We start from the raw sequence: 12992 nt of genomic DNA, 5'->3' as shown, positions 1-12992 counted from the left end.
GCCCTGGTGTTCCCTTACTGCACATGTAGAACACATTACTCATACCACTAAAATGAGATGGGAATTTGAAGAATTCTTCTTCATCATCTCAGCATGAGGCTGTTTTAGATTGGCCCTGGATTATCCAACATGGATGTGAGGAATTATTGCTTACTCATCCACAGGAGGGAAGGGTCTACCACATATTGCAATCATCTCGTACTACAACCCCAAATCAGAAAAAGGTTGGCACTATGTGTTACATTTAAAATTAAAACTGAGAACAGTTATTTATAAATGTTTCACCTGTCTTACAGTAAAAACAATACAAAAGCACATCATTTCATGTTTGACATCATGAATTCTATTGTTTGGGGTTTTTTTCAGAATAAACACTTGTTTCAATTTTGTTTGTTGCAAGATATTTCAAAAAAAGTTGGGACAGTAAAGCATTTACAACTTTGTAATGTTGCCATTTCTTTTCACGATACTTAAAAGACATTTAGGGACTGAAGACACCAAGTGATGCAACATTTCAGGTTTCATTTTGTCCCATTCTTCCTGCAAACAAGTCTGAAGGTGTGCAACAGTATAGGGTCTCTGTTGTCGCATTTTGAGTTTCATAATGCGCCACATATTCTCTTTTGTGGCCAATTCAGGACTGCACATAGGCCAGTCCAGCACCCGCACCCTCTTCTTCAGCAGCCATGCCTTTGTAATGTGTGCAGAATGTGGTTTGTGTTGTCTGATTTAAATATTCATGGAGTCTCTGGAAAAGATGTCGTTTGGAAGGCAGCAAAATCTCTATGTAAGTGTAAATTACCTTTGCCAAGGGCAAAGACACAACCCCATACCACGAAAGACCCTGGCTTATCGGACTTGATATCAGTCTGAATAGTCCTATTCATTTTTGGTCTGTAGCACATGGCGTCCATTTCTTCCAAAAAAGACCTGAAATACTGACTTTTCTGACCACAGTACACATTTCCACTGTGTTATGGTCCATCGAAAATGCCTTTGAGTCCAGAGAAGTCGACGGTGCTGGACACAGTAAAGTTTTAACTGGCATTTATGGATGTAACTACATATTGTTGTGCTTGATAAATGTTTGCCAAAGTAATCCTGAGCCCATGTGGTTATATCTCTTATGGATAACTGACATTTCTAGATGCAGTGTTGCCTGAGTGATTGGAGAGCACGGTCAGTCAGTTTAGCCTTGCACCCTTGCCCTTTACGCACTGAAATACCTCCAGATTCCTTGACTCTTTTATGCACTGTAGAGGATGAAATATCCAAATCCATTCATATATTTCTTTGAGGAACACTGTTTTTAAACATTTCAATAATTTTCTCACACATTTGTTGGCAAACTTGCGATCCTCAGCCCATCTTTGCTCCTAAAGGACTAGGCCTCCCCTGGATGATGCTTTCGTACTGAATCATGATCACAATCACCTGTTGAAAGCACCTATTTGAAATCACTTCATCTTTTAATCATTCTACCCCATCACTGGCCCCACATTGCCCCCGTCCCAAACTTTTTCGGATTGTGTTGCAGGCCTGACTGCCAGGAATGGATGTATATTTACAAATACAATAATGTAAATCAGTAAAACCACATTCATCAGTGTAGCATAGCAGCCTTTTTTTACTTCATCCCAGCATGTGGTTCCATTACACATCCCTGTATGAAGTACATGTTGAATTGACAATAAGCAGTGAAGACATGGTGGAGGGCATGTGGTGGGGTTGGACACAGTATCAAATCTTGAACAAATAATCTCCCACCATGTTCTCTTTTTTGGTTTGACTTCTTTCACTGAAAATCATAGATCCACTGTGAGCATACATAGTCTCCGCTGGGATGTCCATGTTGTGGCCAAAGCCCTGAAGACTTGGTGTCAGCAGGTTCCTGTCTGATTCATTGCATGATGTCTTCTCCTTGAATAGGAATGTCATTGTAACTGCTTCTCAAGAACAGATTTAATCATCATTAATGTCCCAGAACATTGTTGACTGGTTAAGAGCCTATTTCAAAGAGTTGTGTCAGGTATGGAGGGGAATGCGGTAAAAAAAAGGGACAGGGTAGGACCAAATCGCAGAACTAAAAGTTTGAAACAGAACGTTTCCTTTATTTTAAAGGTAAACGTAACAAAAAGATAAAACAAAAATAAAACAAAAGTTGAACTCAGGGAAAACAGGGGAGCCACACAGGGAAAGTAACAAGACACATGAGCATGATCAAGGTAAACAACAACGAGGCATGAGACGACAAAAAGACAACGAACCAAAAACCGGATGGGGGGAACACCAAGACTTAAATACACACTTGAACTAACGAGTAAGTGGGGACAGGTGGCACAAGACAAACAGGTGAGCATGATGAGGGCAGGAAGTCAAAAGGGGAAAACACACCAGGAGCAGGGACTACAAAATAAAACAGGAAACAGAGGAACACTGAACAAACTTAACACATGAATTCACAACGTAACAAAAACACTGTTTAAACATGAACTGAAAACACTCTTCATAAAAGAGGACAAAAATACAATAACCGTGACAGGGATGAACACAGGAGAAGCACAGGGTGGAACATAGAGGGGAACACAGAGATGAACATAGCGAGGGACACAGAAAGGAACACAGAACAAACTTAAAACATGGATTCAAAACATAACTGAAAGCACTCTTAATAAAAGAGGACACAATACAATAACAATGACAAGTTGTCTCTGAGGAATGAGTCATGTTGAGGAGCCTAATTAATTCCACACAAAAGAATTGTGCTTTCAGCTATAATTAGGATCTTAAGTTATATAAGTGTCACATTGAAGGACCATACAGACATAATCAACGTTTTTCCCCTTTTTGTTAGATATCATGTTTACTCATTGCCAACCATCCAGCCAGCTAGCCAACAACATAACCAACCAACCAACCAGCCAACTAACCAGCCAACCAGCCAACTAACCAGCCAAACAGCCAACTAACCAGCCAACCAACCAACCAGCCAACTAACCAGCCAACCAACCAGCCAACTAACCAGCCAACCAACCAACCAGCCAACTAACCAGTCAACCAACCAACCAGCCAACTAACCAGCCAACCAACCAACCAGCCAACTAACCAGCCAACCAACCAGCCAACTAACCAACTAACCAGCCAACTAACCAGCCAACCAACCAACCAGCCAACTAACCAGCCAACCAACCAACCAACCAGCCAACTAACCAGTCAACCAACCAACCAGCCAACTAACCAGCCAACCAACCAGCCAACTAACCAGCCAACTGGCCAGCCAACCAACCAGCCAACTAACCAGCCAACCAACCAACCAGCCAACTAACCAGTCAACCAACCAACCAGCCAACTAACCAGTCAACCAACCAACCCCCCAACTAACCAGCCAACCAACCAACCAGCCAACTAACCAGCCAAATGGCCAACCAACAAACCAGCCAACTAACCAGCCAACTGGCCAACCAACCAACCAGCCAACTAACCAGCCAACTAACCAGCCAAACAGCCAACTAACCAGCCAACCAACAAACCAGCCAACTAACCAGCCAACCAGCCAACTAACCAGCCAACCAACCAACCAACCAACCAGCCAACTCACCAGCCAACCAACTAACCAGTCAACCAACCAACCAGCCAACTAACAAGCCAACTGGCCAACCAACCAACCAGCCAACTAACCAGCCAACTAACCAGCCAACTGGCCAACCAACCAACCAGCCAACTAACCAGCCAAACAGCCAACCAACCAACCAGCCAACCAACCAGCCAACCAGCCAACCAGCCAACTAACCAGCCAAACAGCCAACTAACCAACGTGCCAACTAACCAGCCAACTGGCCAACCAGCCAACTAACCAGCCAAACAGCCAACTAACCAGTCAACCAACCAGCCAACCAACCAGCCAAACAGCCAACTAACCAGTCAACCAACCAACCAGCCAACTAACCAGCCAACCAACCAAACAGCCAACTGGCCAACCAGCCAACTAACCAGCCAACTGGCCAACCAGCCAACTAACCAGCCAAACAGCCAACTAACCAGTCAACCAACCAGCCAACCAACCAGCCAACTAACCAGCCAACCAACCAACCAGCCAACTAACCAGCCAACCGGCCAACCAACCAGTCAACCAACCAACCAGCCAACTAACCAGCCAACCAACCAACCAGCCAACCAACCAACCAGCCAACTAACCAGCCAACCGGCCAACCAACCAACCAGCCAACCAGCCAACTAACCAGCCAACCAGCCAACTAACCAGCCAAAGAGCCAACGGACCAACCAGCCAACTAACCAGCCAACCAACCAGCCAACTAACCAGCCAAACAGCCAACTAACCAGCCAACCAACCAACCAGCCAACTGGCCAACCAACCAACAAGCCAACCAGCCAACTAACCAGCCAAACAGCCAACTAACCAGTCAACCAACCAACCAACTAACCAGCCAACCAGCCAGCTGGCAAACCAACCAGCCAACTAACCAGCCAACTGGCCAACCAACCAACCAGCCAACCAGCCAACTAACCAGCCAAACAGCCAGCCAACCAACCAGCTGGCCAACTGGCCAACCAGCCAACCAGCCAGCAAGATACCCAGTCAGACATCCAACCAATCAACCAGCCAACCAGCCAGACATCAAAATCAAACCAGCCAGCCAATCAATCAATAAGATAACCAGCCTAACAAACAAACAAACCAACGAACCAGCCAAACACATCTACCAGCCAATCAGCCAAAACCAAACAAGCAATGAACCAAACAATGGAGTTCTGGTTGTTTTTGTATCAGAAACATCAACTTATTCATGAATATTAAACACCCCCCATCGCTCTCTCTAAAAGTCTTTACAAGTTTACTCTCACACTGTACAGATATGAATAGAAATCAATGGAAAACCCCAAATCTTCAGCTTTGCATCTGAAAATTATTTTTGCAAACAGCATGGATGCTTCAGTATGTTTGTAGTAAAAGCAAAAGCACTGTAATTTTCCCTTGAGCTTGTAAACTGTGCAAAAATGTGTAAATACCTGAGAGATTCTTCTTGAAAAAGTAGAAAGCAGAAAACATATGGGACATCTGCTGGTTCATACTGAACTGACGTGAGAGAGGCTCATTGTTTCTCCCTGTGAAACTGGTTGAAACGGAGACAGTGACACACTGATGAAAGACCATTGTCCACCTCTATCACACTGGTTTCGTCAGGGTACTTTTTTATTATATCCAAAATGACAGTGAGCCTGTGAGTGAGAGCTAGGTTGTTGTCTTTAACAAGGCAGTAACCTCCTGTCAGCTGCAGGTGTTTGGCGTCACAAAGCAGAACTCTACCACTGTACTGTCTCCTGCTGTGGAGGTACACTGTGCATCTCTAGCTTTTACTGGATGCCACTTTTCACTTGGCCTCCTGTTTTCTTTACACAGCAGAGACAGGGAGCTGCAGAACTGGATGCTTTTCTATCAGCAGGATTGTCCCATGGTCACCACATGGATATGACATATTTCCAGCCTGGCTTGACTTTCATTTTAATTTCCTCCGTTCTTTTCCATGATGACTCAGCTAGACGCTTTTCAGACCTCTGTTTCCGGCTTTTGTGTTCATTGTGTCAAATCTGCCATCAATCTCAAATATGGAGAGACTGTAAATCCTTCTGAGCTTTGTGCAAAAGCAACACTTACCTAATAATTGAAAAGCTAAAATCTGTGAACGCCACATCTCGACCTGCACCGGCCGATTTTGTAACATTCCAATTTTTTTTCTTTTTGTACCTTTCTATTTCATTACCCAGCTGGCATGGCTTTTTTTTCCTCCAATTATAATGGACTTTTTTTTCACTTTCCTGTCCATAATCCGCTGTTGTTACATGGGCTCAGAGCCACAGAGGGCAACACCGGTGTGAAGTTTTCATCCTGTCTCACTTGATCCCTTTACTTTGTCTCATGCTCATTCTTTTACTTGATGTGGTTACATCTTGATTAATCTGAATTTTCCTCCTGCCGCTCTTGAATTGTTGGTTTTGGACATTGAAAAATATAGAATAATCATTAGCCCCTGTCCTCAGAATGTTAAATCTGCATTAAGTTTACGTTCACCTATGAGTGGGCAGAGAAACTCTGAAGCGAACCCTGAAAACGCAAAACAATAATTCAAATGTGTTTGTGTGTGACAGTGCAATAGTTCCATCCCGTCCTTCTCATGCTGTGGGTCTTGTGCTTGTTGATGAGATGTGAGCTTAACCAGTGCACACACCCTTGGCGTGGAAGACCTCGGTTACTCTGTGGCCTGGCAAATATATTATTGCCATGTACATTTAAAACACACACACACACACACATAATTGTGTGGTTGTCCAGAACTGACCCACAAAGACAGATGCTTGGACACAGCCCAGGAACCAAAGAGAGGGTTGTTTAGCACAGAGGGATATTAATGTGTGAGCACACAACTATTTTACAACTTTGGGGAAAATATGTGAAATATGTTTACAATCTCTAAAGTTGAGGAAAGACTTGAGAGACTTGAAAGATGTTCTGTTGTGACACGAGGCCTTCACGGGAGATTCAGGCAGCGTCATCCACGACATCATCACAACTGTGTCTATTTCTGTACTCCTTTGTGACTTCAGTGTTTGTTTCCTCAGATTACAATTCTCCTCTCTTTCTCTCTGGTTGTCCATATTAGGACTTGGTTTATCTTGTCCCTCTGACCCCTTCACTATGATGTTATTCTCTCTCTCTCACTCCATTCCTCCTAATCCAAATCTCCCACCTTCCAGAAATCTGTCATTAATCTTCACTGATCCTGACTAGGACAAATTTCTGCCAAGTTTCCACACATTTGCCGAATATTCTGCCACATCTTTGCCAAAAAGACGATTACAGATCGTAACTGAGCTTTAATTTTTAATTTTATTTACCACCATATTTTTAATCAGACCGGTTTGGATTTTTAATTGGCTTTAGAGTGCCAAACTGCCACCTGTCTGTCCCCATATTTTCCAGATGCAAGGGTAAGGGGATACTTGGACTCAGACAGGAGCTGAGTTGATTAGAAGGAGTTAATTTCACCCCATGTAAAACCAGGAGGGGGGCTCGTTGTAAAACGCCGTCAGTAGCCTGAGCTTATGTCTGAGAACTTGACTGAAAGTAAAACATAAAGGGGAGGAATTGAGGGGGAGCAAAAGGAGGGGTTGGGGTCAACTGGAGGGGTGGGGGAGAAGATGGAGGGATGTATGTGTGGTAGGGCATAGAAAGGGAGGAGAGGAAGGACACCTGGGAAGGCTTGTCTGGGGCAAAATGCCTATAACAACAAGTCAGCCCCGCCAGAGGTTTCAGTCTGAAGGAAGATTCTTTTTTAAAAAGAAGTGCTGGGAGAAAGAAGAAAAACAAATGAGAGGAAAAGGGGGGAACGTAGAGAGTAAATACAAAGTAGGGAGGGTGGGGTGGGGGTGGTCTATTGGAGGCGCATCAAGAATTTGCCTTTTAAGGGGTACAGTCTCACTCTCCAGAGTCGCAGCCAACAGGCTTCAAGGAGGAGAAATAAACAACAGCAAAATGACTGTGAGGGAAAGAAACATGAGCTCTGCTAAAGTCTCACACTGTGCAGCAGCAGTAAAAACACAGGCGTCTTCTCTGTCCAGAGCAGATATCATGTGAACAATGACAAGGACACATTTTACATTTCTTCAGAACACGTCTTACATCCATTGTTATATGTGAGGTGTGGCTTCTGAATGAGACCCTGTCTCAGGCCTGCTACAATCAAGGCACTTGCATTGTAAACAAGGGGAGGCTCAGTCCGCTCTGAATCACTGGCTCGAGCAGCATCCTGACAGCTGTCGTCACTGTTGTGGTTTTCTTGCTTGTTTTTCTCAACAATACCAACGATGTGCTGCGAGATCTCAGGGCACGAGTGCCTGCATCTGGGAGCAGGAAACAAGAGGGGAGCTGAGGAGCAGAGAGGGGTGGGGGTGAGAACAGAGAGGTAATTGTATATGTAAGAGTGAGGCAACCCATAGTCGAGGGTAGAAGCAGGAGGAGAGGGAGAGAGAAGGAAGGGATAGAGACATGCTCCTGGGATGTGAGGACTGAAGAAGAGGAGCGACAAGAGGAGAGGAAAAAGGGATAGAAGAAGATAGAGAGAGAAAACACAGAGGAGCTTCACAGGATGGGGAGATGAGTCCTCGAGCATTAACCCGAGGGTCATGTGTGTGAGTCCAGAGACAGAGGATGGAGTGGGTGTCATCGACAGGCCTAAAGAAAAACAGAGAGAAAGTTAAGTTGGAGAAAAACTAAGAAAGTTTGGGTGTTTGCAAGTGTGTGTGAAACAAAGACGAGCAGTGAGAAGGGGGTGGAGGCAGAAAAATGGGGAGTCCACATGTGGCAGGACTGAGTTGGAGAGAGAGGTGTTTTTAAAGTGTGAGGAAGGTGGGGAGGGGGTAGTGCGAGCATGCAGAGTGTATCCTTCCCTCTGTCCCTGCAGCGGCGTTGAACGACAGCCAGGAAAAGGGGAAGGGCGTCCTCCTCCTCCTCCACCTCCTCCTCTCCAGCTGACAAAAACAGCTGCCCAGGAGCCCGTTCAGAGGACGAGGGGAAGAGGACAGAGAGGGAGAGAGGAGGAGGGAGGACAGAAGAGAGAGAAAAGAAGGAGTGGAGAGAGGAGGAAGAAGTCCCAAAGTCCAGGACCCTTTCCACCTATATGGGTTGCGTCCTGAGCTCGGACTGGTGCGGGGAGGAAGAGGTGCAACCGCTGCCGGTGGTCAGAGACTCGCCCCTGAAGAGAAGGAGCTTGGAGAGGAGTGAGAGTGGCAGGATGAGGCTGACAAAGGTCAGTGTGCATGTGCTGTTCACGTGAAGAAATTATGACCCGAATATGTTCATGATAATTGGACGTGCAGATGTTGATGTGCACCACTTGCACCACCTTGGGGCCTCTGTGAGGGGGTCTGTGTTTGTAGACCTGGTGCTGGAGATGTCATCTGTCAGGAGGATGGAGTGACTGAGAGAGTTTGCATTTGTGTTTACAATTACATTACAAAAGTGTTTTTGTGAAACTATCAGAGATACATTATACAGTATGTTGGTCTTCCAATCTATAGAGTAATGTTAAACGACTATATTTTGTAATTGCTGTGCAGGAAAAATGTCTTTTTTACATTAGCTCAGTTTTTGGCGCTTCACTCGTCCCCACATGTCATTCTACTACAAACTTGGTCAGTTGGATCAGATTTAGCCGTTAAATACCAATATTCACAAATTCATTCAATTGTTTTACAGACTTTGAACTGTACGTGACTGCAACACTCATAAAATATCGTTAACAAGCTTTGTTATCCCTCTGAGCTAATGCACACTAACTACACTGATGACAGATGGGAAATCTGCAACAACAACTACACCATATTATGATGTTGAGTCAGATTCACCTTGGGTCTGCAGCAACCTGTACCTTTTAGAGACCTCTTCATGGAGCGGACAGGATGACTTGATATAGTCGGATGATTTCACTCAAGAGAACAACGTTAAAGTTTTCTCTGCAGCTACTTCTGGGGCCCAAAATATCCCCCATGACTATCACTGGAACATCTGTTTTATTTCAGATGTTGGCCCATTTGTCTTCTTTCACTCAAGGTACCAATCTAAGTAAACAGACTAGTAACATCCCTCTGCCCCATAGACTCCAATAACAAGAACCTGGTTTTCAAAGAAAATCAGCAACAATCAATTTTGCTCCATTATCCACATTGACACCACATATAATTTTGATCATTGCTTTGAGCAGTCTCCTCTCTCTCAGTAGAAAAGATAGGAGATACAGACTTTGACTTGTCAGCCTGAGTTTTTCACTTGATTCAGATCAGCTGATTAAACTTGTTCTCTGATGTCTGTGTCGTTAATCAAATTGACTTGAGTGATATTTATGTCAAAGTCAGAGCTCCAGGTTCTTCAGCATTAAAGTGTAGTTAGAGTAAGCCCCAATCCCTGACCCATACTGTAAACCTAGACTTAGCGTTAACCTAATCATAATCCTAGACCAAGACCTAAATATAGACAAAAAACTAAACCTAAGCATAATTTGAATCTTCACCTTAAAGGTCCAGTGTGTAAGATTTAGGTAAAAGGGAACTATTGGCAGAAATTTAATGTAGAATAATCCTCATGATGTTTTCACTAGTTCATTTCATCTAAATTGTATAAATTGTAGTTTTCTTTTCCCCAGAAAAGACCCTTTATATTTAAATTCTTTATATTTACATGGAGGGGGTCCTCTCTACAGAGGCCTCCATGTTTTTTACATTAGTTTAGACTGGACAAACTAAACACCTTTTGAGTTTTTATGACAACTGAAGCTACCACAGGAGAGGGTGAGGTGAGGGGTGTTCAGCTGCAACATGCAACTTCAACACTAGATATCACTAAATTCTACACACTGTACCTTTAAATGTTGAATTTACTTGCTTTTTGTCCCCATAAGGAGATTAAGTCTCTATGACGTGACTGTAAACAGATCTAGATCGCTACAACCATGAATGATGTAGACCACACACACAGGCATGCACACATGCACACACACACTTAAATTTAGACTCTAGATCAATGGATTTTCACAACGAAAACAAAAATAAACAACTGTGATTACGAGGATATATGTTGATGTTTTCCTTCTGCTTCTTTCACTGAGGAAGGGCTTCATCTTTTTCAACATTTGCAGCAGTGTAGCTAATCTTCAACCTTTCTTTTTACAGCCAGCTACATTTTGTCAGTGTCAGCTTTTCCAGATGGCAGATCAGAGAGTAACATGGGGTGACGGGAACTCTCTAGATCTGTGTTTGCTTCCCTGCATCCCTGCAGACCAAGGCTATAGCTGTTGCTAGCATAACACACCTGTATCTCAAATAGAACTGTAGGTGGCAATATTTAAAATGGTAGAAGTGTGAAGTCAATATATTATATATTGTGTGTGTGTGTGTGTGTGTGTGTGTGTGTGTGTGTGTGTGTGTGCGTGTGTGTGCTGAAAGATGATGTGGATGGCGTCTCCTCTGAGCTGAGGCCACATCTGTGCAGATACAGTGGCGTTGTTATGATGGCCTCAGCATCATAGAGTAAACAGGCGCAGGCTTTCTGGCTGGAGCAGCGCTGAAGAATATGAGACATCGAGAGAACACTGAGAACTTTGTCCTCTGAAGACTTTGTGGCTTTTGTATCGAGATGTTTAAATTGTCAGATTTGTTTACACACAGCTTTCTAAATGTGAATCTGTGTTTGTGCGTGTGTGTGTGCGTGTGTGTGTGTGTGCATGCTTGGTTGCACCAAAGTCCCAGTGGCTCCATATCACATGCTGTGCAGCGTGGGAATGTTGAGCCCTCTGGTCTACGTCATCCTGTAGTGACTGACCCCAGTACATGGGTGTGGGAACCCACTGGATCCCACTGATTATCCAAGAGCAAGAGATGTTGTCTCATCTCTTTTATGGTTGTTATTTATCAACTTCATTGTTTTGTTTTTATTCATTTCACGGAGCTGCAGACAGTCACAGATGTGACAGTTCAGATGTTATACTATCAGTGAGAATATGATTCAATTATAATGTCCTTACATACGACAGGAACCTTTCACATGCACATTCCTGATCCGACTCACGCCAGGGACTTACTGGAAAAACCTGGCAACGAAGTGATGTTCCACATGCTGCTCGCAGTGTGATTACATAATTTGCTTATGTTTTATCAGTAACAAGAGAGAAGGATGTTTTATTCCATTTTTAATCATTTGATCGTTTATTTAATCGTGGCAAGAAAACTGATAATTTCATTAACTGTTTCTGCAACTTCTATGCAAGTTTGCGCAAAACTATTGAATCGAATGGCCTTTTCTGGGGTAAAGAAAACTACAGTTCATACAATTTTGATGAAATTAACTAGTGAAAACATTATGAGGATTATTCTACATTAAATTTCTGCCAATAGTTCCCTTTCACCTAAATCTTACACACTGGAACTTCTATCCAAGTTTGCGTAAAACTATTCCCCAATGCAGTCCTGAATTTGGTTTTGTCTTTGTGCCATTAATGGCGTGATGAGCATTGGCGTTTTGGGAGTATTTCACAGCTCATCATTTGACAGTACATAACCTTCTCTTCTTGGCCTCAAACTTTCATTCATCTTAAATCGGCCAAAATGTGCTGCGTGTGCTCAAAACACACTTGACTGTGTCAGACTTGTGTCTCTGTCCAGTGTCTCTCAGACAGTTGTTGATGGAGATTAGCCGAGAATCAATAAACAACCCTCTAAAGATTGAGTTTTGAAATAAACAGGCAGCGAGAGTCGTGTCGAAAGCTAAGAAATTCACGTGGGACACATCAGAGTAGGCGATCCTTAGGTATATATATATATATATATTTATATATATATAAAGCATGTATTGAATTCCCCACCATGCACAGCCAAGTGTTTAAGTATAGGAGCGTCATTAATAAAATCACTTGGCAGAATTTTTATGTGAAATCTCTGAAGCCATTGCCAGGGAATGTCTGCATGGCTTCTACAGCAAGCAGCTGTAGTGAGTCCATCCACAACTTTGGATCCAGCTGAAATACCTCAGCTTTTCAACTATTGAAAGGATTACCATGAAATTCCGGAGAGATACTGTATCTATCAAGCTCGGGGGATTGAAGCCCTATGACTTTGGTGTTCTTCAAATTCAATTTAGAAACCTTTAATGTCATTATCTTCAGCTACAGGCCTCTTTCTCCATTCAAAATATATATGTATAAAAATATAGAGATATAACAGCATGAAAGCAGCAAGTGATTATATACAGAAAACAGAAGAAGGCATATTTATTATGTGCACTCCACAGTCTCTGAAGGTGTATTTAAGTCTTTGGTGTGTTTGGGTAGGGAGGGGTTGATGGAGGCTGCAGCTCTATAGGATAGAAACTGTTCCTCAGTCTGTTGGTGGTGGATCTTAATGTCCTGAACTAATGTCCTCGGGTGTGC

General features: G+C 43.4%; 1 protein-coding gene across 5 annotated transcripts in view; it reads left to right on the top strand.

The window, feature by feature from the left end:
- Window positions 1–8486: 8486 nt before the first annotated feature.
- tns2a (tensin 2a) overlaps window positions 8487–12992 on the top strand; it is a 54181-nt gene continuing 49675 nt past the window's right edge. For 4 of the 5 annotated variants that reach the window (XM_020089291.2, XM_020089289.2, XM_069526982.1 and 1 more), the window contains exon 1: window positions 8562–8822. In XM_020089291.2, the coding sequence (XP_019944850.2) occupies window positions 8694–8822 (129 nt within the window). In that variant the 5' untranslated portion in view covers window positions 8562–8693. Of the gene's footprint in view, window positions 8823–12992 lie in introns of all 5 variants that reach the window. The other variant, XM_020089288.2, reaches the window with a different exon arrangement.

This window comes from Paralichthys olivaceus, chromosome 6, assembly GCF_024713975.1.
Source record: "Paralichthys olivaceus isolate ysfri-2021 chromosome 6, ASM2471397v2, whole genome shotgun sequence".
Classification (NCBI taxonomy): domain Eukaryota; kingdom Metazoa; phylum Chordata; class Actinopteri; order Pleuronectiformes; family Paralichthyidae; genus Paralichthys; species Paralichthys olivaceus.
Note: the sequence above shows the minus strand (reverse complement) of the source record. Positions and strands in the feature narration are given on the sequence as shown.